Source organism: Nerophis lumbriciformis, linkage group LG32, assembly GCF_033978685.3.
Source record: "Nerophis lumbriciformis linkage group LG32, RoL_Nlum_v2.1, whole genome shotgun sequence".
NCBI classification, from domain to species: Eukaryota; Metazoa; Chordata; class Actinopteri; order Syngnathiformes; family Syngnathidae; genus Nerophis; species Nerophis lumbriciformis.
This window is the reverse complement of record NC_084579.2, coordinates 3,746,509-3,774,141: the sequence shown is the minus strand read 5'-3', so window position 1 is coordinate 3,774,141 and position 27,633 is coordinate 3,746,509. Positions and strand designations below refer to the sequence as shown.

General features: G+C 39.7%; 1 protein-coding gene across 1 annotated transcript; it reads left to right on the top strand.

Moving 5' to 3' along the window:
- Nucleotides 1-291: 291 nt before the first annotated feature.
- LOC133574558 (non-selective voltage-gated ion channel VDAC2) lies at nt 292-21,388 on the top strand. The gene is made up of 9 exons (XM_061926726.2): nt 292-440; nt 8,002-8,072; nt 8,143-8,192; nt 15,155-15,307; nt 15,383-15,435; nt 17,175-17,396; nt 20,602-20,752; nt 20,828-20,885; nt 20,969-21,388. The coding sequence occupies exons 2-9, from the start codon at nt 8,006-8,008 to the stop codon at nt 21,058-21,060; spliced, it is 846 nt and encodes a 281-aa protein (XP_061782710.1). The 5' UTR covers nt 292-440; nt 8,002-8,005; the 3' UTR covers nt 21,061-21,388.
- Nucleotides 21,389-27,633: the final 6,245 nt, after the last annotated feature.

The window sequence follows — 27,633 nt, the reverse complement described above, 5'->3', positions numbered from 1 at the left end:
TGGGCTTCCCTGCTTAAGCTGCTGCCCCCGCGACCCGACCTCGGATAAGCGGAAGCAGATGGATGGATGGATTAATTTTTTTCAAGTACAAAACGTTTGGACATAATTTAGCTCCATAACAAACGCTGTAAAGTTCAAATTGGAATGACAACAAAAAGGACGTCTAATAAGAAGTCGAAGAATAAAAACAACCGCATCCGAAAGTGAAAACAATTGGTCTTTACTTCCGGAAACGTTTGCTCGACGTCACAGACGAGGGAGGGGGGTTTATGTCTCGTTGTCACTGTCACTCTCTGCGCTTGCTGGCTGGTCAGCGGCGCATGCGCAGTGAGTCTCCTTGGTCGTGTCCTGTCCCGGCTGCTGTGTGACAGCGCTAAAACGAGCTAGCTGTCAATCTCCTCAGCAGCATCCCGCCAGCAACGCCCGCACGCTCCGCATCGGTGAGGCAGCTCCGACGTCTTTTTACGTTATTCTTCTGCGCCTATTGACGGCGTTCACCGCACTTTGATAGCATTATGTCCGTCCAAGGTTAGCCCCCAGCCCTCAGCTAGCATGTGGGGGGGTTAGCTAACGCTAGCTTGCATTATGTAATAATGTTTATCCTCGCATGCATGATGCATGCTTTAATCCCAGCCTTTATCGTCCTTTCCTCGCCACAATGCGCATATTTTTGTCAAGTAATGTCGGCTGCTGAGCTTGCTAATTGTCCGTGCAGCCCAGCTGTCACCCCTCACCTTTTGTCCCTTTGTGTGCTTTGTCCTCAATTCAAAATGCTGCATCAAGTAGACAAGATATTTGGAATCATTTCTAAGTACAGATTTCCACACAACTTATGTTACATTGCACTTTCGCTTTCTACTGCAGGAGAGCAAAAAACTATGTTAATGCATTTCAATCAATCAATCAATCAATCAATCAATCAATGTTTACTTATATAGCCTAGGGCTGGGCGATATCATACCTGCCAACTACTCCGGTTTTCCCGTAATTAGTACGGTTTTCATCAACCTATTCCGGGTTACGGTTGCAGTGATAAAAAATACGGTTTTTCATTAATTAAAAAAAAATATTCAAAAAAAAGTTTTATTCACGAAATCGCGTAACAACAATGACAATCGACACTGCTTCCCGTAACTTCCTATCGAGCCATTCCGAATGCCATGCGCGAGGCTATTTATAGCACCGCTGCCAAGCACGAGGCACCAGTTGCCATTGTTTCCAAACGAGCGAACGATCATGGAATCAGCCGGAGAAAAATCGCATACGAGTCTTAAACCGAAAAGAAAACCGCAGTCATTCCGTGAAGAATATTCAAAAGCCTATCCGGGAATAATTATCCGTTCCAAAAAGGGTGAAAACTACGCGAATTGCACCTTGTGCAGACAAGATTTTTCGATCGGACACGGAGGAATTAGCGAGGGAATGCAATACGGCTTCCACAGGCGAAAACATTTACAAAATACTCGCGGAAGAAATAGACTCAAACGAAATTCCTTGGCAGAATTTGGTTTGCTTTGCTGCCGATAATGCTGCAGTGATGATGGGATCTAAAAAGGGTGTTGCAGCTTTCATTACGGAAATGTCTCCTTCGGTTTACATCGCCGGTAAGTACAGTTCGTAGCATAAAAAAACTCACAAAACATAACATTTTAAGTAAATCTTTTATTACATAAACAATAAATCACATCAAAAATAATTTCTGTGTACAGTATATCTTTTTATTTGTGATAACGATAACATGTTCAAAACAAGTAACATATAACTATCATACTATTCTATTACTCTTTATTCATTTGAAAAATGTCGTCATGAAGTTTTATATTTATATTTATTTATATTTCTTTCATAAACCAAAATTTCGACCTGAAGTTTCTTGTTACAAGAATGTCTGCAATATCAATAATGACATGTCTTATTTATATTGTGTAATTTGAACCAAATACTCTCAAAAATCTTATTCTTTCAAGTTGTTGAAAGTTTCAACATATATGATAGACTGATAGAAAAGTGATGGTTTTAGCAACATTTTAACCTGTCTGAATGCTAATAATCATTTTGCGTCGGGGGGCGATCTGAACTCCCCACCAGGACTTTGTCCTGGACCTACCGAGGCCTGTGGCCCCTGGACCCTGGCTACTAGGTTTTTCTGATTTCAAAAGTTGGCAGGTATGTAAATATATTTATTGAATAATACTTCAACAAAATATGAATGTAAGTTCATAAACTCAGTGAAGCACAAGCTCAGGGTTGTCACTAAAATGTCTGTCAAAAAGAACTGTGAAAAGAAATGCAACAAGGCAATATTCAGTGTTGACAGCTAGATTTTTTGTGGACATGTTCCATAAATATTGATGTTAAAGATTTTTTTTTTTTTGTGAAGAAATGTTTAGAATGAAGTTCATGAATCCAGATGGATCTCTAATACAATCCCCAAAGAGGGCACTTTAAGTTGATTATTACTTCTATGTGTAGAAATCTTTATTTATAATTGAATCACTTGTTTATTTTTCAACAAGTTTTTAGTTATTTGTATATCTTTTTTTCCAAATAGTTCAAGAAAGACCACTACAAATGAGCAATATTTTGCACTGTTATACAATTTAATACATCAGAAACTGATGACATAGTGCTGTATTTTACTTCTTTATCTTTTTTTTTCAACCAAAAATGCTTTGCTCTGATTAGGGGGTACTTGAATTAAAAAAAAAATTCACAGGGGGTACATTGCTGAAAAAAGGTTGAGAACCACTGACCTAGTGTATACAATAATATAAACCAAGTCATTGTATTTCATTTAGGATTATTTCATAACTTCATTTAAATAAAAATATTTTTTTTGTCTTTTTTAGATACAGTCAATAAATAATGTGAACATGTATCATAACATGGAAATCTAAGAGAACGTGTTGTGAATGAGGATGCTTGTGGACCTGGAAATGATTATTTATTTATTTATTTTTTACACATTTTTTTTTTTTTTTTTTTAAAACAGTTTTTCCAACGTATTCAATTTTAGACGATTTCTCTTCTTAGTTATTATTTCTCCGGCTGTAGAAAAGAGCCGCTCACAGGGCACAGAGGAGGCGTCAGTGCGACACAGTTGGCGTATCGGTCACGTGACCAAAACAGCTCATGATCGGTCACGTGACTTTCTAAAAGCGGTACGCGCACCGACACAGGGTTTCGCTCTATGAGCTCGACGCATGCGCCGATGCATCGGTGTTGCCGGACCCATCACTACTTTCTACTGCAGGAGAGCAAAAAACTATGTTAATGCATTTCAATCAATCCATCAATGTTTACTTATATAGCCTAGGGCTGGGCGATATGGACTTTTATTAATATCTCGATATTTTTAGGCCACGTCACGACACACGATAAATAGCTCGATATTTTGCCACAGCAGTATGATGATTCTATGTGTCTACATTAAAACATTCTTCTTCATACTACATTAATATATGCTACTTTTAAACTTTCATGCAGAGAAGGAAATCACAACTAAAAGTGTATTTATTAAACAGTTATTAAGCAGTGCCACAAACATTCATGTCATTTCCAAAACTGAAAGTGCAAGATTGTCAGAGACATTTTAAAACAAGCTATTAGTGAACTTTTGTGCATGATGTCACTAAGATGACGTAACAAAACAACACTAAGTTAAAGTGCACTTTTTGTACAGAACGCCACTACAAAACTAATAAAGTGCACTTTTGTGCATGATGGCACACAAGATATTTCAATAAGTGTCAAATAAAAATGAGCTGCATAATAGGAAATCAAATAGTCATACTTGCCAACCTTGAGACCTCCAATTTCGGGAGGTGGGGGGTGGGTGCGGGGGGGGCGTGGTTAAGAGGGGAGGAGTATATTTACAGCTAGAATTCACCAAGTCAAGTATTTCATATATATATATATATATATATAAGAAATAATTGACTTTCAGTTAATTCTAGCTATATATATATATATATATATATATATATATATATATATATATATATATATATATATATATAAATGTGTGAACTCGTTGGGAGTTTCCTCCTCTCCCAGCTCGCCAGCCTCAATCTGAACCTTGGTATTTACCGTGATGACGGACTGGCAGTGTGTCGCGCCTCGCCAAGGAGCAGCGAGAATACCAAGAAGCGCATATGCCAAATTTTCAAAGAGAACGGCCTACGGATCACGATTGAAGCCAACAAGCAAACCGTCAACTTCCTTGACGTCACTTTCAACCTGAGAAATAACAGCTACCAACCATTCACGAAACCCAACACAACACTCCAATACGTGCACCATGACAGCAACCACCCACCCACCACCACGAAAAGAATACCTACCGGAATTAATAAAAGGCTATCGATGCTGTCATCTAGCAAAGCTGAATTTGACCAAGCAACCCCCCCGTACCAAAAAGCCCTTGATGAAAGCGGATACAATTTCACCCTCACCTATGAACCCACGCCAGGAAACCAACCGAAAAAGAACAGAAAACGAAACAACATCATCTGGTACAACCCCCCATACAGCAAAAACGTCTCAACTAACATTGGACACAAATTCCTCAATCTGATTGACAAACACTTTCCCAAAGACAACACCCTAAGAAAAGTATTCAACAAGAACAACATTAAATTGAGCTATAGCTGTATGAACAATATACGACAAATCATCTCAAACCACAACAAAACAATTGCAAATGAGCCGTCGGCCCCCGGACAGAGCGACTCCAAAACCAACAAAGGTTGCAACTGTCGAAAGAAACCTGATTGCCCTCTCAACGGGGGGTGCTTACAAACATCAGTTGTCTACCAATCTAAGGTAACACGCAAGGACATTAACACATCCGACACATATGTAGGATTAACTGAGGGAGAGTTCAAAACCAGATGGAACAATCACAAGGCTTCTTTCAGGAACCAAAACCTGCGGAATACCACAGAACTCAGCAAACACATTTGGGACCTCAAAGACAATAATGTTGAATATTCAATAACATGGCAAATTCTTGCATCCAGCACACCTTACAATAGTGGTAATAAAAGATGCAACCTATGCTTGAAAGAAAAACTGTTTATTATTTACCGTCCAGACCTGTCATCCCTCAACAAGCGCAGCGAAATTGTAACAGCATGCCGCCACAGACGGAAACACCTCCTAGGTAACACATGAGCCAATCACCACGCCCCTACACCAGCCTGTACCCACCCACTCTGTGCCCTATATAATCCATGGTATGTGAATGCTCCCATTAAAATCTCCTGATGATTGAGGGAACCCCCCCTCATGAAACAGGCCTGTAGAGATGAAATAGTCTTGTGATTTTTTCCCCACACATACATATATATATATATATATATATATATATATATATATATATATATATATATATATAAATAAAAGAAATACTTGAATTTCAGTGTTCATTTATTTACACATATACACACACACATAACACTCATCTACTCATTGTTGAGTTAAGGGTTGAATTGCCCATCCTTGTTCTATTCTCTGTCACTATCTTTCTAACCATGCTGAACACCCTCTCTGATGATGCATTGCTGTGTGGCACGCACAAAAGTGCTTTCATCAAATGCACTAGATGACAGTATTGTCCTGTTTAAGAGTGTCACAACATTGCTGTTTACGGCAGACGGACTGCTTTACTGTAGACGTTCTTTATATTGTGGGAAAGCGGACTCAGGTCCGTATGGAGCTGGAGGGGGCGTGGCCTCCAGCTCCGCCTGAATTTCGGGAGATTTTCGGGAGAAGATTTGTCCCGGGAGGTTTTCGGGAGAGGCGCTGAATTTCGGGAGTCTCCCGGAAAATCCGGGAGGGTTGGCAAGTATGCAAATAGTGTATGTCCTTCACTATGTGATAGGTTCCTGCGGACGTTATCTCCTTCTGTTGTTGACTATTTTTTTCATACGGTGTTGATGTGGGAATGGTTGCTCCAACATTTTGTTGGTGTGACATCAAACGGAGATGTTGACATGCGGAGTTTCAAGCACTCTTCATTCTCTAGCGCAGTGGTTCTCAACCTTTTTTCAGTGAATTTTTTTTTAATTCAAGTACCCCCTAATCAGAGCAAAGCATTTTTGGTTGGAAAAAAAGAGATAACGAAGTAAAATACAACACTATGTCATCAGTTTCTGATTTATTAAATTGTATAACAGTGCAAAATATTGCTCATTTGTAGTGGTCTTTCTTGAACTATTTGGAAAAAAAGATAGGTTTTTATTTATATTTATAAAGGATTTTTGAATTGTTGCTATTTTTAGAATATTTAAAAAAAAATCTCACGTACCCCCTGGCATACCTTCAAGTACTCCAATATCACCATATAGTCATTTTCTATATCGCACAGAGACAAACCCGCAACATATCCAGTATATTCCATATATCGCCCAGCCCTAATATAGCCCTAAATCACGAGTGTCTCAAAGGGCTGCCATAGTGGATCTAACATAATAGTGAGAGTCCAGTCCATAGTGGATCTAACATAATAGTGAGAGTCCAGTCCATAGTGGATCTAACATAATATTGTGAGAGTCCAGTCCATAGTGGATCTAACATAATAGCGAGAGTCCAGTCCATAGTGGATCTAACATAATATTGTGAGAGTCCAGTCCATAGTGGATCTAACATAATAGTGAGAGTCCAGTCCATAGTGGATCTAACATAATAGTGAGAGTCCAGTCCATAGTGGATCTAACATAATAGTGAGAGTCCAGTCCATAGTGGATCTAACATAATAGTGTGAGAGTCCAGTCCATAGTGGATCTAACATAATAGTGTGAGAGTCCAGTCCATAGTGGATCTAACATAATAGTGAGAGTCCAGTCCATAGTGGATCCAACATAATAGTGAGAGTCCAGTCCATAGTGGATCTAACATAATAGCGAGAGTCCAGTCCATAGTGGATCTAACATAATAGTGAGAGTCCAGTCCATAGTGGATCTAACATAATAGTGAGAGTCCAGTCCATAGTGGATCTAACATAATAGTGTGAGTCCAGTCCATAGTGGATCTAACATAATAGTGAGAGTCCAGTCCATAGTGGATCTAACATAATAGTGAGAGTCCAGTCCATAGTGGATCTAACATAATAGTGAGAGTCCAGTCCATAGTGGATCTAACATAATAGTGTGAGAGTCCAGTCCATAGTGGATCTAACATAATATTGTGAGAGTCCAGTCCATAGTGGATCTAACATAATATTGTGAGAGTCCAGTCCATAATGGATCTAGCATAATAGTGAGAGTCCAGTCCATAGTGGATCTAACATAATATTGTGAGAGTCCAGTCCATAGTGGATCTAACATAATAGCGAGAGTCCAGTCCATAGTGGATCTAACATAATATTGTGAGAGTTCAGTCCATAGTGGATCTAACATAATAGTGAGAGTCCAGTCCATAGTGGATCTAACATAATAGTGAGAGTCCTGTCCATAGTGGATCTAACATAATATTGTGAGAGTCCAGTCCATAGTGGATCTAACATAATAGTGAGAGTCCAGTCCATAGTGGATCCAACATAATAGTGAGAGTCCAGTCCATAGTGGATCTAACATAATAGTGAGAGTCCAGTCCATAGTGGATCTAACATAATAGTGAAAGTCCAGTCCATAGTGGATCTAACATAATAGTGAGAGTCCAGTCCATAGTGGATCTAACATAATAGTAAGAGTCCAGTCCATAGTGGATCTAACATAATAGTGAGAGTCCGAATAGGGCCCAGGGGCGTGGTAGATAACAACCAGGTAGAGAGGCAGCGGTGCGACAGACCATAGTAAGCACCTCAAATGATTTATATTTATTACTTAGGTTGGGGGTAAGGTTAAGGTTTTCATTGTATATTAGTGCGACCCCACCTCCCCTTTTAAGGGGACGGGCAATATGTGCATTGGTATAGTTAGGAGGAGATGCCTCTGTGCTACTTGACTTGCTATAAGATGGATGTGACGTTTGCATCATTGTCCCTGCTGTGTGTTGCAGCATCATGGCTGTCCCACCTTCATACGCTGACCTGGGCAAGTCTGCCAAGGATATTTTCAGCAAAGGCTACGGTGAGTCAATCATTCAACTCCCCTCATGTGACAAAGTTAACCACTCTCCTGTTAAACTTGATCTTTTTAGGCTTTGGACTTGTGAAGTTGGACGTGAAGACCAAATCACAAAGTGGAGTGGTGAGCGTCTCCTTTTTATCTTTTATCCTTTTTTTTTACCATGAATTGATTAACTGACTTAAACAAGTTGAAAAACTTATAGAGCGAAACCCTGTGTCGGTGCGCGTACCGCTTTTAGAAAGTCACGTGACCGATCATGAGATGTTTTGGTCACGTGACCGATATGCCAACTGTGTCGCACTGACGCCTCCTCTGTGCCCTGTGAGCGGCTCTTTTCTACAGCCGGAGAAATAATAACTAAGAAGAGAAATCGTCTCAAATGTAATACGTCGGAAAAACTTTTTTTTTTTATAAAAATGTGTAAAAAAAATAAAATTAAAAAAATTCCCAGTCCACAATCATTCACAACACGTTCTCTTAGATTTCCATGTTATGATACATGTTCACATTATTTATTGACTGTATCTAAAAAAGATAAAAATATATTTTTATTTAAATGAAGATATGAAATAATCCTAAATGAAATACAATGACTTGGTTTATATTATTGTATATACTAGGGCAGGGGTCACCAACGCGGTGCCCGCAGTCACCAGGTAGCCCGTAAGGACCAGATCAGTCGCCCGCTCGCCTGTTCTAAAAATAGCTCAAAGAGCAGCACTTACCAGTGAGCTGCCTCTATTTTTTAAATTTTATTTATTTACTAGCAAGCTGGTCTCGCTTTGCTCGACATTTTTAATTCTAAAAGAGACAAAACTCAAATAGAATTTGAAAATCCACGAAAATATTTTAAAGACTTGGTCTTCACTTGGAATAAGCGGTAGAAAATGGATGGATGGATGGGTCTTCACTTGTTTAAATAAATTCATTTATTTTTTACTTTGCTTCTTATTACTTTTAGAAATACAATTTTAGAGAAAAGATACAACCTTAAAAATGATTTTAGGATTTTTAAACAAATATACCTTTTTACCTTTTAAATTTCTTCCTCTTCTTTCCTGACAATTTAAATCAATGTTCAAGTAAAAAAAAATTTTTTTTATTATTGTAAAGAATAATAAATATTTTAGCTTCTGTTTTTTTTGACGAAGAATATTTGTGAAATATTTCTTCAAACTTACTATGATTAAAATTCAAAAAAAATATTCTGGCAAATCTAGAAAATCTGTAGAATCAAATTTAAATCTTATTTCAAAGTATTTTGAATTTCTTTAAAAAATTGTGTTCTGGAAAATCTAGAAGAAATACTGATTTGTCTTTGTTAGAAATATAGCTTGGTCCAATTTGTTAAATATTCTAACAAAGTACAGATTGGATTTTAACCAATTTAAAACATGTCATCAAAATTCTAAAATTTATCTTAATCAGGAAAAAAATACTAATGATGTTCCATAAATTATTTTTTTAATTTTTTCAAAAAGATTCAAATTAGCTAGTTTTTCTCTTCTTTTTGTCGGTTGAATTTTGAATTTTAAAGAGTCGAAATTGAAGATAAACTATGTTTCAAAATTTTATTTTATTTTTTTGTGTGTTTTCTCCTCTTTTAAACCGTTCAATTAAGTGTTTTTTTTCATCATTTATTCTCTACAAAAAACCTTCCGTAAAAGGAAAAAAAAAAGTACGACGGAATGACAGACAGAAATACCCATTTTTTTATATTTATAAATTTATTTATTTAGCTATTCTTGTTTAAATCACACTTACGTGTAACTTACAAATGACAATATATTTATTTATTTAAGTGTGTATCAAACTGGTAGCCCTTCGCATTAATCAGTACCCAAGAAGTAGTTTTTGGTTTCAAAAAGGTTGGTGACCCCTGTACTAGGGCATCAAATCAGTGTCAGTTGAGTCGGTCCATAGGTTGCCTGTAGGGATTTTTAATGTCCAGCAGATGTCAGTATTTAGTGACACAGTATCGACACAGTATCAATACAGTTTTGCAATGTGTCGAAACGCTTCATGACGCCTCATCAACCCATCACTAGGTGTTACCATTTAGTGGTCAATTGTACGGAATATGTACTGTGCGATCTACTAATAAAAGTTTCAATCAATCAATCCTAATTCCTTCTAACAAGTGACTGCGCCCACCTGATCAGCGATCAATCAGTAGCCTGCAACCTCCTGCTGTGGCGTAAACATGCATGAATGTCTGACTCTTTGTCCCCATCCTTTACCGCCCCTCTTTGACTCCTCCCCCTCGACCTCAATGCCGCCGCGGACGTCTGGCGCTGGCGTAGATGGTAAGGCGAGTGTGAGGCCGCCATCGTCGCCACATCTTCATCATCGCTTCCTTCATTTCTCATGCTCACGTTTTTATTTTCGTGTGCAATCATCTTTTCCTCTTCTTTACTCTCCGTTTTCTGCCATCTTCATGCTTCATGTTTGCCTTCATCCTCTTCCTAAAGCGTTTTATTAGTTATGCTATGTTTTATGCATATGAAACTGTTTTGAACATGCAGCACAGGGGCCATTTGCGGCCCTCAGACCTAGTTATGTTGGCCCGCAGCATGTTGTTGGAAATGAAAACAATGTAATAAAGGAAGAGTAAAAAAAAATCCAAATGTAATGACAAAAAAGATGAGATTTTTAAACTATAGTTAATCCATACGCAGTCACAACTCAAAGTTTTGTCTGGGGAACCGGAGGGTGTGTTCTAACTATCGTTGGATCACACTCCTCAGCCTTCCCGGTAAGGTCTATTCATGTGTACTGGAGAGGAGGCTACGCCAGATAGTCGAACCTCGGATTCAGGAGGAACAGTGTGGTTTTCGTCCTGGTCGTGGAACTGTGGACCAGCTCTATACTCTGGGCAGGGTCCTTGAGGGTGCATGGGAGTTTGCCCAACCAGTCTACATGTGTTTTGTGGACTTGGAGAAGGCATTCGACCGTGTCCCTCGGGAAGTCCTGTGGGGAGTGCTCAGAGAGTATGGGGTATCGGACTGTCTGATTGTGGCAGTCCGCTCCCTGTATGATCAGTGCCAGATCTTGGTCCGCATTGCCGGCAGTAAGTCGGACACGTTTCCAGTGAGGGTTGGACTCCGCCAAGGCTGCCCTTTGTCACCGATTCTGTTCATAACTTTTATGGACAGAATTTCTAGGCGCAGTCAAGGCGTTGAGGGGATCTGGTTTGGTGGCTGCAGGATTAGGTCTCTGCTTTTTGCAGATGATGTGGTCCTGTTGGCTTCATCCGGCCAGGATCTTCAGCTCTCACTGGATCGGTTCGCAGCTGAGTGTGAAGCGACTGGGATGAGAATCAGCACCTCCAAGTCCGAGTCCATGGTTCTCGCCCGGAAAAGGGAGGAGTGCCATCTCCGGGTTGGGGAGGAGATCTTGCCCCAAGTGGAGGAGTTCAAGTACCTCGGAGTCTTGTTCACGAGTGAGGGAAGAGTGGATCGTGAGATCGACAGGCGGATCGGTGCTGCGTCTTCAGTAATGCGGACGCTGTATCGATCCGTTGTGGTGAAGAAGGAGCTGAGCCGGAAGGCAAAGCTCTCAATTTAGCGGTCGATCTACGTTCCCATCCTCACCTATGGTCATGAACTTTGGGTTATGACCGAAAGGACAAGATCACGGGTACAAGCGGCCGAAATGAGTTTCCTCCGCCGGGTGGCGGGGCTCTCCCTTAGAGATAGGGTGAGAAGCTCTGCCATCCGGGAGGAGCTCAAAGTAAAGCCGCTGCTCCTCCACATCGAGAGGAGCCAGATGAGGTGGTTCGGGCATCTGGTCAGGATGCCACCCGAACGCCTCCCTAGGGAGTTGTTTAGGGCACGTCCGACCGGTAGGAGGCCGCGGGGAAGACCCAGGACACGTTGGGAAGACTATGTCTCCCGGCTGGCCTGGGAACGCCTTGGGGTCCCACAGGAAGAGCTGGACGAAGTGGCTGGGGAGAGGGAAGTCTGGGCTTCCCTGCTTAGGCTGCTGCCCCCGCGACCCGACCTCGGATAAGCGGAGGAAGATGGATGGACAGTACAGGCCAAAAGTTTGGACACGCCTTCTCATCATTCAATGCGTTTTCTTTATTTTCATGACTATTTACATTGTAGATTGTCACATCAAAACTATGAATGAACACATGTGGAGTTATGTACTTAACAAAAAAGGTGAAATAACTGAAAACTCGTTTTGTATTCTAGTTTCTTCAAAATAGCCACCCTTTGCTCTGATTACTGCTTTGCACACTCTTGGCATTCTCTCTATGAGCTTCAAGAGGTAGTCACCTGAAATGGTTTTCACTTCACAGGTGAAGCCCATGGAGAGAATGCCAAGAGTGTGCAAAGCAGTAATCAGAGCAAAGGGTGGCTATTTTGAAGAAACTAGAATATAAAACATGTGTTCTTTTTTTGTTGACTACATAACTCCACATGTGTTCATTCATAGTTTTGATGTGACAATCTACAATGTAAATAGTCATGAAAATAAAGAAAACACATTGAATGAGAAGGTGTGTCCAAACTTTTGGCCTGTACTGTATATCTGTTTTTAGAATAAAAAAAAAATATATATATATACTTTGACTTTTCAGTAAGCAGACCTTGGTGGAAAAAGTTTAGACACCCCTGATCTAAAATATTAGAAGCTCTCGAAATAAAAACAAAGTTTAGTTAGTTAAAAAATAAAATAATACTAATATATCAATTAATTGGAAAATAATAAACACTGCTATGTGTAACTGAGCAGAATTTTTGACACACTAGCTTATGCAGTTACGCAATCCTCATGATAATGATATTATTCTATTTTTACAAGGGGAAAAACTGTAAAAATGTCAGGAAAAAAAATCAAATTGTAATGAGAAAAAGTGGAAATGTTCGAACTAATAATTAATAATAAACTATGATACATGTGACAGTTTCATCTTTAAATATACATACTATCTGTTTTTATCATTTATTTATTTATTTTTTTTAAATAAGAAAATATCAAAATGGCCTCCCATACTGCACTTCTCAGTAAGTGGCCATTGGTGGAAAAGTTAAAATATAAACAACGGTTAGTTTTTTAATAAACAAATTAAAATAATACTAACTTTTGAATCGATTAATTTGAAACATTACCTCAATATTAAACACTGTTAAATTAATATTCTTTTACAGGCAGAATTTTTGACACCCCGGGTTATGCAGCTACACAATCGTATTAATGTTATTATTTTATTCTTACAGGGGGAAAAAACATAAAAAAAAAAAATATATATATATATATATATATATATATTTTAAAAATCGGAATATAATGAGAAAAAGCTGAAAGGTTCTAACTAATAATATTAATATAGTTAGTCAACTGTAGTACAAAGTTTTGTCTTGAAATATATATATATATATACATATACATCTGTTTTTAGCATTTTTTTCCCCATGAAAAACAATCTAAACTTTGGTGGAAAAAGTTAGGACACCCCTGTTATAAGGGATATAAATTAAAATAATACTAACTTATGAATCGATTAATTTGAAACATTACCTCAATATTAAACACTGTTAAATTAATATTCTTTTACAGGCAGAATTTTTGACACCCCGGGTTATGCAGCTACACAATCGTATTAATGTTATTATTTTATTCTTACAGGGGGAAAAACATTAAAAAAAATATATATATATATTTTAAAAATCGGAATATAATGAGAAAAAGCTGAAAGGTTCTAATTAATAATATTAATATAGTTAGTCAACTGTAGTACAAAGTTTTGTCTTGAAATATATACAGGTAAAAGCCAGTAAATTAGAATATTTTGAAAAACTTGATTTATTGCAGGCGCCAAGTCCTGTTGGAACTTGAAATCTCCATCTCCATAGAGCAGGTCAGCAGCAGCAAGCATGAAGTGCTCTAAAACTTGCTGGTAGACGGCTGCGTTGACCCTGGATCTCAGGAAACAGAGTGGACCGACACCAGCAGATGACATGGCACCCCAAACCATCACCCAACCATGCAAATTTTGCATTTCCTTTGGAAATCGAGGTCCCAGAGTCTGGAGGAAGACAGGAGAGGCACAGGATCCACGTTGCCTGAAGTCTAGTGTAAAGTTTCCACCATCAGTGATGGTTTGCGGTGCCATGTCATCTGCTGGTGTCGGTCCACTCTGTTTCCTGAGATCCAGGGTCAACGCAGCCGTCTACCAGCAAGTTTTAGAGCACTTCATGCTTCCTGCTGCTGACCTGCTCTATGGAGATGGAGATTTCAAGTTCCAACAGGACTTGGCGCCTGCACACAGCGCAAAATCTACCCGTGCCTGGTTTACGGACCATGGTATTTCTGTTCTAAATTGGCCCGCCAACTCCCCTGACCTTAGCCCCATAGAAAATCTGTGGGGTATTGTGAAAAGGAAGATGCAGAATGCCAGACCCAAAAACGCAGAAGAGTTGAAGGCCACTATCAGAGCAACCTGGGCTCTCATAACACCTGAGCAGTGCCAGAAACTCATCGACTCCATGCCACGCCGCATTAACGCAGTAATTGAGGCAAAAGGAGCTCCAACCAAGTATTGAGTATTGTACATGCTCATATTTTTCATTTTCATACTTTTCAGTTGGCCAACATTTCTAAAAATCCCTTTTTTGTATTAGCCTTAAGTAATATTCTAATTTTGTGACACACGGAATTTTGGATTTTCATTTGTTGCCACTTCAAATCATCAAAATTAAATGAAATAAACATTTGAATGCATCAGTCTGTGTGCAATGAATAAATATAATGTACAAGTTACACCTTTTGAATGCAATTACTGAAATAAATCAAGTTTTTCAAAATATTCTAATTTACTGGCTTTTACCTGTATACATATAAATCTGTTTTTAGCATTTTTTTCCCCATGAAAAACAATCCAAACTTTGGTGGAAAAAGTTAGGACACCCCTGGTATAAGGGACGCCCACAATACAAGGCAAAAGTTTGTAGACACTTTCTTATGCCATTGAATGACTAAAAATGTTTGACAACATTTAGTTTGTGAAACAATCCTCAGTGTTCTACTTGAAGCTCCACACAGTTGTTACAAAGTCTAGCGTGTGTGTGTAGGAGTTCAACACGTCAGGCTCCAGCAACACGGACACAGGCAAAGCGGCGGGCAGCCTGGAGACCAAATACAAGATGAAGGAGTTGGGCCTGAGCATCAACCAGAAGTGGAACACGGACAACACGCTGGCCACCGAGGTCACGCTGGAGGACCAGGTGAGTGTGTGTGTGTGTGTGAGTGTGTGTGTGTGCTGTGATGAAAGTGCTGACTTGCCTTTTCTTCACCTGCAGCTGACTCAAGGACTGAAGGTGGCCTTGGACACATCTTTTGTTCCAAACACGGGGTGAGAGCACGTCCGCTTGTTGACACCTGATTGTGCCGTCATGACATCACACGCCATTGTGAACTAGGGATGTCCCGATCCAGGTTTTTGCACTTCCGATCCGATACCGATATTGTTTTTGCACTTCCGATCCGATACCGATACTGACCGATACCGATACTGACCGATAATGGCCTATCCGAGCATGTATTAAAGTTTAAAGTTATTTAGCCTACTTAGTTGTCAGAATCATGTTGAAAAGGGTTTTAGTACTCTTGATAACAACTAGCCAGCTGAATTAGGGGAGTTTGAATAATACACAATGGTTGGTAACGAGAAACTGACCTGTTTATTCAAGGATAAACACAAAATAGACAAAATTATACATGACAAACAGAAATGGCATCATTGAACTAGGGCTGGGCGATATGGCCTTTTTTTAATATTGCGATATTTTAAGGCCATATTGCGATACACGATATATATCTCGATATTTTGCTTTAGCCTTGAATGAACACTTGATGCATATAATCACAGCAGTATGATGATTCTATGTGTTTTGATTGATTGATTGAGACTTTTATTAGTAGGTTGCACAGTGAAGTACATATTTCGTACAATTGACCACTAAATGGTAACACCCCAATAAGTTTTTCAACTTGTTTAAGTCGGGGTCCACTTAAATTGATTCATGATACAGATATATACTATCATCATAATACAGTCATCATAATACAGTCATCACACAAGATAATCACATTGAATTATTTACATTATTTATAATCCAGGGTGTGGAGGGGGGCGCCGGATGTAAGTGTCAAAAAGACAACTAAAAGAGTTTGATATGAGAATAAATCTAAAGTTAAAATATAGGGTAGAAATGCACCCATTTGCAGGAAATGTAGTCTTGATTTTCAAAATTTTCTTTCAAGGCTTGCATGTCTACATTAAAACATTCTTCTTCATACTGCATTAATATATGCTACTTTTAAACTTTCATGCAGAGAAGGAAATCACAACTAAAAAAATCACTAATTTTTTCATACGGTGTTGATGTGGAAATTGATGGTGTGGACGTGTGGCACCGAATGGAGATAAGCGTCTCGACAGACGTCACAATATTTGAACAATGATGACGAAAACTGTTTTCTCTGTCGTGTCCGTGTGTCGAAAATTATTATGCGCTTATTTTTTTATTTGATTTTGTGCGTGGCATAGATTTGCCGTGCGCAGAAGACGCTTGAGCAGGCGCGCACCTTAGAAGCTGCGCTAGCATCACAGCTAACGTTAGCCATGCTGCTACTTCGCTCTCTGCTCTGGGAGGACGTATACGTATGTGACGTATGACGTGACAGTATGTGATGTATGACGTGACAGTATGTGACGTATGACGTGACAGTATGTGACGTGTGTAAGAAGGTGCGCTCGCTGTCTGTGAGAGGGAGACACAGGAAAGAGTGAGAAGAGCCTATTGTGTAATGCCAGCAGCTAAAAGCAACTGCGTGAGAATTGTGGATGTGTTGAAGGTGTGCTGGAAAATGCGGAACGGAATATACGGAACAGCAGAAAAGTGGAATGTATTATTTAAATAGGTGCGTTGGAAAACACGGACCGGAGTTTTTTTTTAAACTGGATCTGGATCGGCATTTTCCCATGCCTTGCCGATACGCATTTTTTTGCAAATATCGGCGGCCGATCCGATCCAAATATCGGATCGGGACATCCCTATTGTGAACCTGCCTTTTTTTTTTTTTTTTTAGCAAGAAAAGCGGCAAGCTGAAGACCGGCTACAAGCGTGACTTCGTCAACCTGGGCTGTGACGTGGACTTCGAGGGTCCCATCATCCACGCCGCCGCCGTGCTTGGCTACGAGGGCTGGCTGGCGGGATACCAGATGGCCTTTGACACCGCCAAGTCCAAACTGGCTCAGAACAACTTTGCACTGGGCTACAAGGCCGGAGACTTCCAGCTGCACACCAACGTGTGAGTTTTTTTTACAAACAACATCCATCTATTCAGGAAGTGACCATTCTCTATCCAAAAATCAGTACACTTCACTGGGTCTGGCTCCGCCCCTTTAGCTATGGGGCGCCATAGCTCGGTTGGTAGAGTGGCCGTGCCAGCAACTTGAGGGTTCCAGGTTCGATTCCCGCTTCCGCCATCCTAGTCACTGCCGTTGTGTCCTCGGGCAAGACACTTTACCCACCTGCTCCCAGTGCCACCCACACTGCTTTAAATGTAACTTAGATATTGGCTTTCACTATGTAAAGCGCTTTGAGTCACTAGAGAAAAGCGCTATATAAATATAATTCACTTCACTTAGCTACCCTCCCGCTGTGTTGCTACTGTTATTGAGGCTGCCAGGACGTTGTTTTCTACCTGTCAACTGTCAGTTTAGCATCTTTGTTTTCTACCTGTCAACTGTCAGTTTAGCATCTTTGTTTTCTACCTGTCAACTGTCAGTTTAGCATCTTTGTTTTCTACCTGTCAACTGTCAGTTTAGCATCTTTTTTTTCTACCTGTCAACTGTCAGTTTAGCATCTTTGTTTTCTACCTGTCAACTGTCAGTTTAGCATCTTTGTTTTCTACCTGTCAACTGTCAGTTTAGCATCTTTGTTTTCTACCTGTCGACTGTCAGTTCAGCATCTTTGTTTTCTACCTGTCGACTGTCAGTTTAGCATCTTTGTTTTCTACCTGTCGACTGTCAGTTTAGCATCTTTGTTTTCTACCTGTCGACTGTCAGTTTAGCATCTTTGTTTTCTACCTGTCGACTGTCAGTTTAGCATCTTTGTTTTCTACCTGTCGACTGTCAGTTTAGCATCTTTGTTTTCTACCCGTCAACTGTCAGTTTAGCATCTTTGTTTTCTACCCGTCAACTGTCAGTTTAGCATCTTTGTTTTCTACCCGTCAACTGTCAGTTTAGCATCTTTGTTTTCTACCCGTCAACTGTCAGTTTAGCATCTTTGTTTTCTACCTGTCAACTGTCAGTTTAGCATCTTTGTTTTCTACCTGTCAACTGTCAGTTTAGCATCTTTGTTTTCTACCTGTCAACTGTCAGTTTGGCATCTTTGTTTTCTACCTGTCAACTGTCAGTTTAGCATCTTTGTTTTCTACCTGTCAACCGTCAGTTTAGCATCTTTGTTTTCTACCTGTCAACCGTCAGTTTAGCATCTTTGTTTTCTACCTGTCAACCGTCAGTTTAGCATCTTTGTTTTCTACCTGTCAACCGTCAGTTTAGCATCTTTGTTTTCTACCTGTCAACAGTCAGTTTAGCATCTTTGTTTTCTACCCGTCAACTGTCAGTTTAGCATCTTTGTTTTCTACCCGTCAACTGTCAGTTTAGCATCTTTGTTTTCTACCCGTCAACTGTCAGTTCAGCATCTTTGTTTTCTACCCGTCAACTGTCAGTTTAGCATCTTTGTTTTCTACCCGTCAACAGTCAGTTTAGCATCTTTGTTTTCTACCCGTCAACTGTCAGTTTAGCATCTTTGTTTTCTACCCGTCAACTGTCAGTTTAGCATCTTTGTTTTCTACCCGTCAACTGTCAGTTTAGCATCTTTGTTTTCTACCTGTCAACTGTCAGTTTAGCATCTTTGTTTTCTACCTGTCAACTGTCAGTTTAGCATCTTTGTTTTCTACCTGTCAACTGTCAGTTTAGCATCTTTGTTTTCTACCTGTCAACTGTCAGTTTAGCATCTTTGTTTTCTACCTGTCAACTGTCAGTTTAGCATCTTTGTTTTCTACCTGTCAACTGTCAGTTTAGCATCTTTGTTTTCTACCTGTCAACTGTCAGTTTAAGCATCTTTGTTTTCTACCTGTCAACTGTCAGTTTAGCATCTTTGTTTTCTACCTGTCAACTGTCAGTTTAGCATCTTTGTTTTCTACCTGTCAACTGTCAGTTTAGCATCTTTGTTTTCTACCTGTCGACTGTCAGTTTAGCATCTTTGTTTTCTACCTGTCGACTGTCAGTTTAGCATCTTTGTTTTCTACCTGTCGACTGTCAGTTTAGCATCTTTGTTTCCTACCGGTCAACTGTCAGTTCAGCATCTTTGTTTTCTACCTGTCAACTGTCAGTTTAGCATCTTTGTTTTCCACCTGTCAACTGTCAGTTTAGCATTTTTGTTTTCTACCTGTCAACTGTCAGTTTAGCATCTTTGTTTTCTACCTGTCAACTGTCAGTTTAGCATCTTTGTTTTCTACCTTGTCAACTGTCAGTTTAGCATCTTTGTTTTCTACCTTGTCAACTGTCAGTTTAGCATCTTTGTTTTCTACCTGTCAACTGTCAGTTTGGCATCTTTGTTTTCTACCTGTCAACTGTCAGTTTGGCATCTTTGCTTTCTACCTGTCAACTGTCAGTTTAGCATCTTTGTTTTCTACCTGTCAACTGTCAGTTTAGCATCTTTGTTTTCTACCTGTCAACTGTCAGTTTAGCATCTTTGTTTTCTACCTGTCAACTGTCAGTTTAGCATCTTTGTTTTCTACCTGTCAACTGTCAGTTCAGCATCTTTGTTTTCTACCTGTCGACTGTCAGTTTAGCATCTTTGTTTTCTACCTGTCAACTGTCAGTTTAGCATCTTTGTTTTCTACCTGTCAACTGTCAGTTTAGCATCTTTGTTTTCTACCTGTCGACTGTCAGTTTAGCATCTTTGTTTTCTACCTGTCAACTGTCAGTTTAGCATCTTTGTTTTCTACCTGTCAACTGTCAGTTTAGCATCTTTGTTTTCTTACTGTCAACTGTCAGTTTAGCATCTTTGTTTTCTACCTGTCGACTGTCAGTTTAGCATCTTTGTTTTCTACCTGTCGACTGTCAGTTTAGCATCTTTGTTTTCTACCTTGTCAACTGTCAGTTTAGCATCTTTGTTTTCTACCTGTCGACTGTCAGTTTAGCATCTTTGTTTTCTACCTGTCGACTGTCAGTTTAGCATCTTTGTTTTCTACATGTCAACTGTCAGTTTAGCATCTTTGTTTTCTACCTGTCGACTGTCAGTTTAGCATCTTTGTTTTCTACATGTCAACTGTCAGTTTAGGCTGCTAGCCGGCTCCTCGTCACCACTCCAAGATGGCGGCCCAATTTCTCGCGTCACAGCAGCCAATGCTGCGTCTACTTATAAGATGTCTATGAGTGATGGCCCCTGGGCCGCACTTTTGGACACATGGTCAATCTTCATTGTTGTCATTTGCGTCTCAGCAACGACGGCACGGAGTTCGGCGGCTCCATCTACCAGAAGGTGAACGGGCAGCTGGAAACGGCGGTCAATCTGGCGTGGACGGCCGGCAGCAACAACACTCGCTTCGGCATCGCCGCCAAGTACAAAGTGGACTCAGACACGTCTCTGTCGGTAAGTGACCGGACCAAAACCCGACCCACGGCAGCTCCTGTCACTGGTCTCACGGCGCCTCTTGTCCTCCGGCAGGCCAAAGTCAACAACGCCAGTCTGATCGGCGTGGGCTACACTCAGAGCCTGCGACCAGGTGAGTCCACACGCCAATTGTAATGAGCTGCACACCTGCAGGGGGCGCCATGTGAAAAGGCTTCGTCCTCTCCCCTCACGCAGGCGTCAAAGTCACGCTGTCGGCGCTGATTGACGGCAAGAACTTCAACGCGGGCGGTCACAAAGTGGGAATGGGCTTTGAGCTGGAGGCGTGAAGACATCACCATGTAACTCCTCCCCCACACGCATGTTGACAGTGGCGTTGTAGCGTGTTGTGAACACTTGAGCGGCTGTGTGTGTGTGTTTTTAAGTTCATGTTTCAATGTGGAGGGTTGTTGCCGTGACGACCAAACCTAGAACCATGGGATGTGGAATCATTGCGGTGGAATCTTCTAGTTCCACTCTTTGCTTTTCTACCTCATTCTTTTTCATCTCAAACATCTTTCCTTTGTGTGTTGCTCACCGCACTTCCTTCCTTCTCACGCCACGCCTCCTTTTACTACATGACCTAGGACATAATAAATATTTAAATTAAAGCCCAAACATGTCTGTTCAATGTCTTTAAAAAAAAGGCAATAGTACTGATTTAGAAACAAACATGTCTATTGCTAAACCATACCTGCCAACTACTCCGGTTTTCCCGTAATTAGTACGGTTTTCATCAACCTATTCCGGGTTACGGTTGCAGTGATAAAAAATACGGTTTTTCATTAATTAAAAAAAATAATTTTTTTTTAAAGTTTTATTCACAAAATCGCGTAACAACAATGACAATCGACACTGCTTCCCGTAACTTCCTATCGAGCCATTCCGAATGCCATGCGCGAGGCTATTTATAGCACCGCTGCCAAGCACGAGGCACCAGTTGCCATTGTTTCCAAACGAGCGAACGATCATGGAATCAGCCGGAGAAAAATGGCAAACGAGTCTTAAACCGAAAAGAAAACCGCAGTCATTCCGTGAAGAATATTCAAAAGCCTATCCGGGAATAATTATCCGTTCCAAAAAGGGTGAAAACTACGCAAATTGCACCTTGTGTTCGATATTTCGATGACGACATTGGAAAAGTATTGTCAGTACTTCTGTCTTTGAGGGAATGCAATACGGCTTCCACAGGCGAAAACATTTACAAAATACTCGCGGAAGAAATAGACTCAAACGAAATTCCTTGGCAGAATTTGGTTTGCTTTGCTGCCGATAATGCTGCAGTGATGATGGGATCTAAAAAGGGTGTTGCAGCTTTCATTACGGAAATGTCTCCTTCGGTTTACATCGCCGGTAAGTACAGTTCGTAGCATAAAAAAACTCACAAAACATACAATTTTAAGTAAATCTTTTATTACATAAACAATAAATCAAATCAAAAATAATTTCTATGTACAGTATATCTTTTTATTTGTGATAACGATAACATGTTCAAAACAAGTAACATATAACTATCATAATATTCTATTACTTCTTAATTCTATGATGCTATTGAATTACATTTTAATGAAGTAAACTTATAAAGTTACCATATCATTTTTGCAGTATGATCAATCTGATGGAATAAATTTGGATTTTAGCCACAAAAAGGTAATGACACCAATGTTATCTATTGGAATTGTTTAGTACTGTTATACTGTTAAAAGTGTTTATACTATTTATGCTTTCAAGTCCAAGTTGAAGAAATCTTGTTAAATGTTGACAGCATAACTACCAAAATACAGAAGTATGTCCTTAATATTTTTGCAGTGCTGTTTCTGTTGAAAAGTTAAAATGATTACATTAGAGATGTGATGTGCCACTTTTCAAGTGTCTGATGGCTTCAATTAATTGTCATTAATTTTTCATATTTTGAATTCTTTTGAAAGGCTTACAAAAAAACTACATTTGAATTGTAATTCCATGCTATTGACAGGACTATTAATTTTAATGAAGTTAGCTTACCATGTTTACAGTATGATAATTGTGATAGAAATGGGAATTTTAGGCACAGAATATTTTATACAATTGAACAAGGCAGTAGATTATACAAGCTTGGACAGAAAGTTAATAATGACACCAATTTTTTTTTTAATGGAATTGTTTAGTACTGTTTTACCATTTGTTTACTGTAAAAAGTATTTATACTTTCAATTAACAAATTGAAGTCTTGTGAAAGGTTGACAGGATAACTGGCATTAACTGTCAAAATAATTTCAAACTATTGAAGTTAGCTTACAGAATAAACATGTCAATCAACCCATATGATTTTTGCTGTAATATTTTTGTTTTGAAAAGTCACTGTGACTGATAGAAAAGTGATGGTTTTAGCAACATTTTAACCTGTCTGAATGCAATCAATCATTTTGCGTCGGGGGGCGAAGCCTGAACCCCCCACCAGGACTTTGTCCTGGACCTACCAGGGCCTGTGGCCCCTGGACCCTGGCTACTAGGTTTTTCTGATTTCAAAAGTTGGCAGGTATGCGATGACAGTCTGGATGGTTCGCTTCCCCTTTGGTCCGGATGACACGATGTCGAATATTTCTAAAAACAATTTGAAATGTGGACTCATCAGAACACTTTTCCACTTTGCATGAGTCCATCTTAGATCCAATCCAATCCACTTTATTTATATAGCACATTTAAACAACAAAATGTTTCCAAAGTGCTGCACAACAATATTAAACACAATTAAAAACAATATAAAATAAATGTGATTAAAAACAATTTCAAAGGGTAAAACCAATTAAAACAGTAAATAGAAAGCAAAAAGCAAAATGTTAAAAACACAGAGGACAACAAAGGACCACACAACTCACGTAGTGTTAAAAGCCAGAGAATAAAAGTGGGTCTTAAGACGAGACTTAAAACACTCCACTGTGGGAGCAGTTCGAATATGGAGGGGCAGAGTGTTCCAGAGCTTAGGGCCGACCACAGAGAAGGCCCTGCCTCCCCTGGTTTTAAGTCTCGTCTTGGACACCACGAGCTGGAGCTGGCTCTCGGACCTCAGAGCGCGCGCAGGATTGTAAGTTTGGATGAGGTCCGAGATATACTGAGGTGCCAGTCCATGTAAAGCTTTAAAAACAAACAGCAAGGTTTTAAAATCAATTCTAAAATGAACAGGGAGCCAGTGCAAACTCTCAAGGATTGGGGTTATATGCTGGCGTCTCCTGGCCCCTGTTAAAAGTCGTGCTGCCGCATTCTGGACTAACTGCAACCGGGAGAGAGCTTTTTGGCTAATGCCAGCATAAAGTGCATTGCAGTAGTCCAGGCGACTACTACAGATGATCTCGGGCCCAGAGAAGCCGGCGGCGTTTCTGGATGTTGTTGATAAATGGCTTTCGCTTTGCATAGTAGAGCTTTAACTTGCACTTAACAGATGTAGCGACCAACTGTAGTTACTGACAGTGGTTTTCTGAAGTGTTCTTGAGCCCATGTGGTGATATCCTTTAGAGATTGATGTCGGTTTTTGATACAGTGCCGTCTGAGGGATCCAAGGTCACGATCATTCAATTTTGGCTTCCGGCCATGCCGCTTACGTGGAGTGATTTCTCCAGATTCTCTGAACCTTTTGATGATATTACAGAGCGTAGATGTTGAAATCCCTAAATTTCTTGCAATTGCACTTTGAGAAACGTTGTTCTTAAACTGTTTGACTATTTGCTCACGCAGTTGTGGACAAAGGGGTGTACCTCGCCCCATCCTTTCTTGTGAAAGACTGAGCATTTTTTAGGAAGCTGTTTTTATACCCAATCATGGCACCCACCTGTTCCCAATTAGCCTGCACACCTGTGAGATGTTCCAAATAAGTCTTTGATGAGCATTCCTCAACTTTCTTAGTATTTATTGCCACCTTTCCCAACTTCTTTGTCACGTGTTGCTGGCATCAAATTCTAAAGTTAATGATTATTTGCAAAAAAAAAAATGTTTTGTGAGTTTGAACATCAAATATGTTGTCTTTGTAGCATATTCAACTGAATATGGCTTGAAAATGATCTGCAATTCATTGTATTGCGTTTATATTTACATCTAACACAATTTCCCAACTCATATGCATACCTGCCAACTTTTGAAATCAGAAAAACCTAGTAGCCAGGGTCCACAGGCCCCGGTAGGTCCAGGACAAAGTCCTGGTGGGGGGTTCAGGCTTCGCCCCCCCGACGCAAAATGATTATTAGCATTCAGACAGGTTAAAATGTTGCTAAAACCATCACTTTTCTATCAGTCACAGTGACTTTTCAAAACAAAAATATTACAGCCAAAATTATATGGGTTGATTGACATGTTTATTCTGTAAGCTAACTTCAATAGTTTGAAATTATTTTGACAGTTAATGCCGGTTATCCTGTCAACCTTTCACAAGACTTCAATTTGTTAATTGAAAGTATAAACACAGTGATAATGTTACCTGTAATAAACGTACTTTATTTGTCGCCATGGAGGCCAGGATTTGTGATTTAGAAGTACCTAAAACACTGTCTACTGCGGATGGATGTTAGCTGCTAGCTAGCTATCCATGTCTTAAAGCAGCTCTTCCTGAGGGTGTTTCAGTGTTATAACTTCACCTTTATCGTCAGTTTTTAGGCCAAAATGCGTCCGTTCTCCCTTTTCTGTCTACACACTGCGTCTGCTTGTAAGTACTCCGCGATTGTGCGCTGCCGAACATGCTCTTCTGCTTGTAAAACCTGCAATGTCATGCCCGGAAACCGGTACTTTTCAAACATAGAGTAAAGTACCGTTTTTGATTAATTAGTACCGCAGTACTATACTCGTACTGGCAGTGTTGGGACTAACGCGCTTCAAAGTAACGCGTTACAGTAACGCCGTTAGTTTCGGCGGTAACTAGTAATCTAACGCGTTATTTTTTTATATTCAGTAACTCAGTTACGGTTACTACATGATGCGTTACTGCGTTATTTTACGTCCTTTTTTATGTAGTAGCGGCTAGGAACAGAAGATCTGAGTGTGTTTTATTGGAGCGCTGCAGTGTCGTCCTTCTGAATGTTCTTGTGTCACAAGCCGGAGGCGAGCTCTGTGTGTGTCTGGGTGTGGGTGTGGGGAGGGGTGTGGGGAGGGGAATACAATGTCATACCTGCCAACTTTTGAAATCAGAAAAACCTAGTAGCCAGGGTCCAGGGGCCGCAGGCCCCGGTAGGTCCAGGACAAAGTCCTGGTGGGGGGTTCAGGCTTCGCCCCCCGACGCAAAATGATTATTAGCATTCAGACAGGTTAAAATGTTGCTAAAACCATCACTTTTCTATCAGTCACAGTGACTTTTCAAAACAAAAATATTACAGCAAAAATCATATGGGTTGATTGACATGTTTATTCTGTAAGCTAACTTCAATAGTTTGACATTATTTTGACAGTTAATGCCAGTTATCCTGTCAAGACTTCAATTTGTTAATTGAAAGTATAAACACTTTTTACAGTAAACAAATGGTAAAACAGTACTAAACAATTCCATTAAAAAAAAAAAATGGTGTCATTATTAACTTTCTGTCCAAGCTTGTATAATCTACTGCCTTGTTCAATTGTAAAAAAATATTCTGTGCCTAAAATTCACATTTCTATCACAATTATCATACTGTAAACATGGTAAGCTAACTTCATTAAAATTAATAGTCCTGTCAATAGCATGGAATTACAATTCAAATGTAGTTTTTTTGTAAGCCTTTCAAAAAGAATTCAAAATATGAAAAATTCATGAAAATTAATTGAAGCCATCAGACACTTGAAAAGTGGCACATCACATCTCTAATGTAATCATTTGAACTTTTCAACAGAAATAGCACTGCAAAAATATTAAGGACATACTTCTGTATTTTGGTAGTTATGCTGTCAACATTTAACAAGATTTCTTCAACTTGGACTTGAAAGCATAAATAGTATAAACACTTTTAACAGTACTAAACAATTCCAATAGATAACATTGGTGTCATTACCTTTTTGTTTGCTCAATTATTGCCTCCGTAAATAAAACTTCGGCATTTATCACATCCAAAGAATCTGTTTGGGCGACGAAAAACGTTGAAAGTTTTCCACTTGTATCGCTAGCAACGGCATTAGACTTGTGTTTTTTTGTCCCAACGTGGTCTTTTACATCGCTAATTCCTCCGTGTCCGATCGAAAAATCTTGTCTGCACAAGGTGCAATTCGCGTAGTTTTCACCCTTTTTGGAACGGATAATTATTCCCGGATAGGCTTTTGGATATTCTTCACGGAATGACTGCGGTTTTCTTTTCGGTTTAAGACTCGTTTGCCATTTTTCTCCGGCTGATTCCATGATCGTTCGCTCGTTTGGAAACAATGGGCAACAGGTGCCTCGTGCTTGGCAGCGGTGCTATAAATAGCCTCGCGCATGGCATTCGGAATGGCTCGATAGGAAGTTACGGGAAGCAGTGTCGATTGTCATTGTTGTTACGCGATTTCGTGAATAAAACTTTAAAAAAAAATTTTTTTTTTAATTAATGAAAAACCGTATTTTTTATCACTGCAACCGTAACCCGGAATAGGTTGATGAAAACCGTACCAATTACGGGAAAACCGGAGTAGTTGGCAGGTATGAATATATCCAATTTGAAGTGACAACAATCAGTCTGGCCCTTTCATTTTCAAAAAATGGCATTCAGCTATAATTAATATTAATATAAAGAATATATCTGTCATGTTCAAACACTGATGACATCTATTAAACAGACAAGAAGCAAGGAATCATGCAGAGACAGAGTTCAATTTAGCTCAATGAGGAGAGACGTTTTGGGCTGTACTCTAGTTACAGAACCAACCTACGCTCTAAGGTAACAGTCCCACGTGCGCCTCTA

Coding starts and splice junctions, on each gene's coding strand:
- LOC133574558 (XM_061926726.2), top strand. CDS start 8,006: ATGGCTGTCCCACCTTCATACGCTGACCTGGGCAAGTCTGCCAAGGAT. Junction 8,193..15,154: donor CCAAATCACAAAGTGGAGTG/GTGAGCGTCTCC, acceptor GTGTGTGTGTAG/GAGTTCAACACGTCAGGCTC. Junction 20,753..20,827: donor ACTCAGACACGTCTCTGTCG/GTAAGTGACCGG, acceptor GTCCTCCGGCAG/GCCAAAGTCAACAACGCCAG.